We start from the raw sequence: 7,180 nt of genomic DNA, 5'->3' as shown, positions 1-7,180 counted from the left end.
AGATTGCCAGAAATACAAAATATGCATCTGGTAATGTAATCCCTATTAAGAGGTATTGCTACTGTAAGAGAAATGTAGGAGTCAAACATACTCTGCTTGTATGCATTTGACTATCAGTTTTCTAATGCTTTCTAGGTATCATTTTATTGGTAGTAGGTATACGTGTCCACTCAAACTTTCAAATAATTTTATAAAAAGTTAGAAAAATATACTCAGTATTTGTTGCATAACCTTCCTATATTCACTCTATTGTACATGAATCTTACAAAAAGCTTTAGAACCATTTATTAGCTGCAAAAATACCAACCGCTGTGCAGCACCTGGAGAAAGGTCTTGGTGAGAACATACAATCCAGTATTATGTGATCTTGAAGGTATTTTTCTTCAGGTTTACAGCTACATATTTTCACAAGTAAACCCAATAAATATTCAATACCATGTTCATACGAGCATCCATGGACACACAGACCTTTCTTGATTTCATGCTAAATCCTGAAGAAGAGCTGGTGATGTGAAAAGTAAATGACAAAGTCTGATCAACTAAGTACAATAGAATGAACTCCATGTTTAATTGTCACCAAGTTATTTTGCAACAAGCTGATAGACTGTCATTTTTAAAATTTTCCTTCAAGGGCAAAAAATGTTTCTGATATAATTTTTTTATAATGTTTTTTAAATGCTATTTGTGATCCAGTCAAGCAATGACATCATGGGTATCACTGTTGGGTCTTTGGCGTATCGTCAGCGGGGGCAGAGGCTTTCCATAGAAATCTGCGTAAGAAATGCCAGAGAAGAAAAACACATTAATTTGTTATTTAGCATCTCTCTTGCTTAAAGGCTGTTAAAGGTAAATTCTTGCTTCTTTAATGAAAGCTAGGTAGCCTACAAGTTTAGAGCTAATTCCTACAAGCAACTTTCAGACATAGTGCTAATTAATGTCTGGAGCTGTAGTGGCCAAAACAGGGTTTAATTACATTTTGTTATACATGCATCAGCATTTGCAAGATCAACCCTAAAGGTAATCTGTAAACATTCCTAAAAATAGGAACCGAAGTTTTAAGTTACAGTAATGCTATGCAGCATCCAAAATTTTGGGACCATTTATGCATGGCATCTATCTTGAAAGCCATACTAACTTTCTAAAATAACTATGTTAAGAATTTTTAGATAAAAGTGCAACATTTCCTGTTGTCAATAAAGGAGTTTAACGTCGTAAAATTGTTCAAGACAAAGTTATTAAGTACACCAGAAAAGAATAACAAGTATTCTCAAACATTTGTAATTGATATAGAAGAAAAAAACCATGCAGACGGGTACATGCAAAGCATTTCACGAGCAAAATACTATCATGAAATATGGTAAGAGGAAACAGGTAGAAATCAAGAAAAAATAAAAACAGCTTTTTGAAGCATTCAAATCTCAATGTTGTTTATACAGACAACTTCCTCCCCAACAAAGCCTTGATGGCCTGCCAACACAAAATTCAACTTTAATAAATCATAATTTTCCGAGAAAAATACGTTCCACTTGTTCTACATATGCCATGTGTGTTTAAATTGCATTCCTGAGCTAAAATTAACAAAAGCAAGCAAGTTGGATTACATTACTCTAAGAATATGTGTACATGTCTGTAGGATCAAGGCTTTAGTTATCCTTACATTTAATCAGTAAAATAATAACACTTTTATATTATTGTTGTAAATCCTTTGATTTTAATAGAGCTAATTCAGTGTTATAGCAGCATGTGAAAAGCAACAAAACTGAAACAAATTATTATAGGGTAAATAAAACCCTGGACAATGGATGTTTTTATTAGCCAGTTTCTTGAGGTCTGGCAAACAACTTTAGGACTGGCCAGCAATTTTACCTCCTGTCATTAGAGAGGCTTGTCATTCTTGCAAATGTATCCTCCAGTGACAATAAATAGACACTCATTACCTAGTGTTGTGCTAGAATCATTAGCATGACTGGAAAAATTGCAGTCTTTAGTGAAAAAAAGTGTAAAATTAAAGATTTATATAATTGACTCTACTGGCTGTTAACTCTGCCTAAACATCCAAGATAACGTTCTCTGTTAAGAATGACACAAAAATGACTCAATGTATATATACTAAATAGCCTGCTCACTAGCACTTAAATTTTTCAGTTTGCACATTAAATCATTAAGACAGATTTACATCTCTGAGAACAGCTAACATTAAAAGCCAGACTTTTGGAGGTTGTTTCAACCTCGCACTACACTAATTTTATATATTTCAGCAGCAAGGTCTACCACATATCTGTGACACTTTCAAAAAAATAATTTTTAAGACAAAAACAAAGGAATAATGGCTATCCTAACTGACAAAGACCTGTACTAGAATGCATAGGAATACTGAGAAACACCTGTTCCTGTGTTTTTCCATGGACTAGCAGAAATCAACTTGATATCTTGTCATATCTGTCATATCTGTTTTGAAGCTTAAGGAAGCTTCTTGACTTACATTGAGGAGCTACCAAATGTTTCATTGATACACTCTTGGACATAGACTTTGAGACTACTCCTGAAAATAACCTCTATGCATAACCAAGGCTCCTTTAACTTTTAAAAGCAGACTGTTAAATACTTTTTTTCTTTCTTTGGTCTTAGGGACACTAACAATTTTACCTAGAGTCCTGACAAAAGCATCTACCGGGCATCCTACCGGAACTGAGGTTTTACAGCCTGGTCTACCTGAAGGTAGGTGCTCATTTGCCCCATATAGAAAGACTTTCCAGCCACTTGGCCAATAACAGTTTGTCAAAGCGAATTGTTCAACAGAATGCAATACTCCTATAGAAAACACTGCACCTCAGAAAATCTAAAAAAACCCATAGAAAAGAAAGTCTTACTAAAGTCCCAGCTAAAGGAAATAAAAAAAAAAAAAAACTTTAAGCTTTCACTGCAAATTGTGCCTTCAAGACATTTATATCAATTAATCATGAAACCAATAGGGAAACCGGGCCTTTTTATTTCACAAAAGTTGAATGACTAAAAAAAAAATCTTAAAACCACCTTTATAGTGAATTTTGGGCGAAGCTGGAGGGAAAAAAAAATCAAAATTGATTTATTTCTCCGCTGAAGGGACAGCCAAAAAGAAGTTGGTTTTCAGAAAGATGCAATTCAAAGAATATTCTAAAAATGGATAAAAGGTAGGCTCCACTGGTCTTAGGAAAACGTGAATGAGTTTCCAAGGAGGAGCAGTTGTCTGTCTGCAAAATATGTAAAAACTCATTGAAAAACACTGTTGTATGACAGAAAACGGGCAAGGACAGATGGCAAGCTAAAATCAGTGCAAGATGGACTTGGTAGTGTTAGGTTAACAGTTGAACTCAATGATCTTAAGGGTCCTTTCCAACCTAAATGATTCTATGGCTGTCACATGGACTGAGTAAAAAACAAACTGCTCTAAGCAGAGTAAATAATCGATGCTCTTTGATATCAAGACTTAACTAAAGGTTTGACAATGCTCTACCGTGTGTTTGAGGAGCTTTTTTCATTTATAAACAGTACTTTCCTAATACATGTTTTCTTGCTTTCTCAGGATTTTCTGTATCTGTGTGAATCTTGTGAGCATCTCCAAATTCCTGAAAAAAAATCTCAGCAAAAAGCATGCAACGTCTTGAATTAATCTGCAAAGTTCTGAGCACTCCAAGTTTCCTCTGATCTCAATGGTTACACCTATGGTCAAGAGATTGTTACCCTACCAACATCTTTTCCATTGTCAGATTCCAAAATATTTTAATTATTATCCTTATTTTACAAATGGACTAAATTAACACAGATCTCAGGTTACTAACGTACACACCCATGAGCAGGAAACCTAGCTTAAGTGGTTTTTTCCCCTCTTTGCCCCACCCATGCTCTTGCTACAAAATGCAACACCTCCCTTAGGCACAGATAAAATTTGAGTATCACTCCTCTTTCTTCCCCTCCCTACCTCTTCATCTGGCTTTTCTTTCTTGCCGCCTTCTCTCTACATGCCTTTAAAAAAAAAGAGCAAGATGGTTTTATGATTAAGACTACAAATTAGATTTTACACACATGAATTACGCTCCTGTGAAAATAAGTATCTAGTTTCTAGAGATCTTAATTCCCCTTTAGGCATGTTTTGATTCTTCGACAGAGAAGCTCCATGTTCTGTTGCTTCAGAACTTCAGCAGGTATGTCCACATGGTGCTGTACTACATGACAATAGTACAATCAGTCCAAGTCAGGGTTAAGCTCAAGGATCACTACAGTCACACTGAGCTCCTTTTTCTAAATTCCTCAATTTATGTTCTTTGTTCAATTTGTATAAGTGTTCCCATTGCTTTAGTTTCGCTCTCCTCCCCTAATATTCCTACAGATGGCTCCACTTGGCTTTTCAAAATTTGAAAAACAGAAATGTAAGAAAATGAAGAAATTATAATCTAAAACTGAGAAAAAGATGCAGTATGAGCATATGAAAAACAATGTTCCGTGGTCTTCCAAAAATAGAAAATAGTCATTATTGAAGAGAGAAGTCAAGAATCTGCCTACTACACCTTTCCAGTTATTAAACTTATTTCTCCTATCAGTTTGTGAACATTCAGGTACACTGGCTCTTCAGTAAAAGTAAAGCAGCAGATCCCAAGCTTTATCACTGAAACCTCTCCTTGCAGACCAATAACCTAGTTGTCAGTTGGAAGTCTCACTACTTCTGCAATCAAATTTATGCTGGGCTTTTCATCATAGCTAGGATTGAAGTCCCTTATTTGGAGTTGCTAACATAATGCACTTCATTCAGAAGTGCCCACATGTCTTTAGCTTTACTTCTCACAAGCAAACACCCCCAAATCAATGAGAAAAATCTTACAGACTATGCTTTTAAAACTCTATAGCAACAGTAGCAGTGGATAGAAGAAGTTTTAGACTATGTCAAGAGGCAACACAAGGAGTCAGCTTACATACAGCACATTCATCTGGAGGTGGGCTATGGTTCACAGAACTACAGAAATACATGGGGCCCATTTGGGTTCAGTATTGTGAAGCAATTAGCACTTCCAGATCAGATCGTAAGATCAGTGTGGAAACAAACAGGCAGCTTAGTGCAGAACCAGCCTGTATGTGGAAAAGCCACTATGGATCCCAAATTAATAAACCCTGCTGGATCTCTGTAGTTCTGCTTAGGTTTTTCTGAAGTATCCTCTCTGCTGAGTACCTCAGGCTTCTTCCAGTAACCAGGTAACCCAAGTCCTGTTCCCATTGCATCAGATAATGATGATCTCTCTACATACGGACAATGGAAATATACTTTGAAACTTTTATTTTGAATGCAATATGTGTTCGGACTCAAAGTAACTGGTCCTGTTACTCTTTATATGTATGGCACATTATAACATTTAGGTGCATGCTGCTGTGCAAATAACTTCAGATCATTAATAGCTTCTGATACTCCGTGACACTTTAAACTTCATAAGGAAATCTAAGAGAAGTTATTCTTTTTGGTAAAAAAAAGAAATAAGACTTGAAAAACAAAAAAGATGCTTTCTACTAAGCAAAAGGGTTAGCTTTTGGTCAATGAAAATTGGCATAAGAAATTAAAAAAAGATGAAGAACGAAATGAATGTAGAAGTGAATGAACAATGGAGAATGCTTTAAACAAGTACAAAACCCAAAATATTTTTAATTACCAGCATGATGGGTTTCACCAAGAGGCTCAAGTTTTCGAAGTCTATTAAGTTTGGGAGTTCCCCAGCCAACTAAAGGAAAACAAAGACAGTCAAAACACACCATGACTGCATTTGATTCTTATGAAATGTACGGAAGCCAGTTCTCTTTGGGAGAAATCAAAGCATTTAGAAATGCCAGAAGTATGTAATATATTGTATATATGGTGAATAATGATGAAACACTTTAAAAATAAACTGTTTTACCCTTAAAAATATTGATATTTTTGATCACTTTTTCATCAGTGAGTAGTCAAGTTTCTGACTCTTTTTTGTGAAAATAATAACATCTTCCCCCGCGGAATAGATCCAATCAATACTGCTGAAAGTTCATACCATAAAGTGGGAAACAGCATCAAAGATTTCTTAGAGAGTAAGGTTTAGTAGCATATCTCTGTATGAAGACCATTCCACTTTCATCATTCACAAATGAATATTTTAAAGGACTAATAACCACAAATTGAGACATGGATTATTGTTTGTTAGTACACTTACCTGGTGGAAGAGCTGGTGGTGGTGTAGGATTTTTGGGAATGGTCTCTTCTGCATTAATAGGTTCTACTCTGTGGCCCCTTTTTAATTTTGGTTTTTTATTTTTTTTCTTACCGTTATCTATACCAAACAGAAATAAAGCATCACATATCATACAGTTATGTTCAGAGAATCTCTTAGATCATCTTTTAATACAATTGCTGGTGTGAGATACATCAGCATTTTCAGTCCAAACTTAAACACAAAATTATGTGAAATGTAAAATTTACACAACATTTTGCTATAGAAAATAAACTGTAAGCTTAAAATATATGCAAATGCTATGTTTTAATAAAGAAATTCAACTTAGCTTGGTACTAATAGAAAGTGGACCACATATTTGATTATGATAAAAATGAACCTAGTTTCAGCTACAGTATCAGTCACACCAACAAACATGCACTTTTTTGAAGCAGATTTTCCAATACAATAACCTAATGGTGCATTTTTATGTTTTCAATTCATTAAATTGACATGTGGTATCATGAAAAATAATCAGAGGCAAAAACTGTATGAAAAACAACATCAAATGACACATTAAAAGGAAGCAGTTTTACCTGAGTCGAGGCATTCTGAGGCTTGCTGCTCATTCTCTTCTTCATGCTGCAAAAGCTGTGTAGTTGTAGAATTGCATGTTTCTATTCTACTATCATTTGTATTTTGGCTACTGCTACTTGGTAAGCGCTGGGCATCCACTTGTTCCTGCTCTGTTTGCGATTTCAAGACAATCGTAGCCTTTTCAGTCTCCAACCTGTGCCGCTTCTTTTCCTTTTCAATCTGTTTTTCATTCTAACAAAAAGTATAAGAATTTTTTTAACAACTTCTAATACTGTAAACTGACTAATAAGACAGGAAGGTTATTTAAAAAATCAAAATATTCCTAAAATATTTTTCTGTCCCACATCTAGCATAGAAAATATTTTCAAATGGGTGAAGAAATT

The 7,180-nt window shown here is 34.9% G+C and overlaps 1 protein-coding gene across 3 annotated transcripts in view; it reads right to left on the bottom strand.

The window, feature by feature from the left end:
- Positions 1 to 211: 211 nt before the first annotated feature.
- Positions 212 to 7,180, bottom strand: part of ARL13B (ARF like GTPase 13B) — a 51,931-nt gene continuing 44,962 nt past the window's right edge. For 2 of the 3 annotated variants that reach the window (XM_075710498.1, XM_075710510.1), the window contains exons 7-10: positions 6,797 to 7,028; positions 6,204 to 6,320; positions 5,673 to 5,741; positions 212 to 770 (exon numbers count right to left, since the gene is read on the bottom strand). In XM_075710498.1, the coding sequence (XP_075566613.1) occupies positions 694 to 770; positions 5,673 to 5,741; positions 6,204 to 6,320; positions 6,797 to 7,028 (495 nt within the window). In that variant the 3' untranslated portion in view covers positions 212 to 693. Of the gene's footprint in view, positions 771 to 3,984; positions 4,003 to 5,672; positions 5,742 to 6,203; positions 6,321 to 6,796; positions 7,029 to 7,180 lie in introns of those variants that run through there. The other variant, XM_075710505.1, reaches the window with a different exon arrangement.

The sequence above is a fragment of the Pelecanus crispus genome, chromosome 1, assembly GCF_030463565.1.
Source record: "Pelecanus crispus isolate bPelCri1 chromosome 1, bPelCri1.pri, whole genome shotgun sequence".
NCBI classification, from domain to species: Eukaryota; Metazoa; Chordata; class Aves; order Pelecaniformes; family Pelecanidae; genus Pelecanus; species Pelecanus crispus.
The sequence above is the reverse complement of the archived record's forward strand: the minus strand, read 5'-3'. Positions and strand labels throughout refer to the sequence as shown.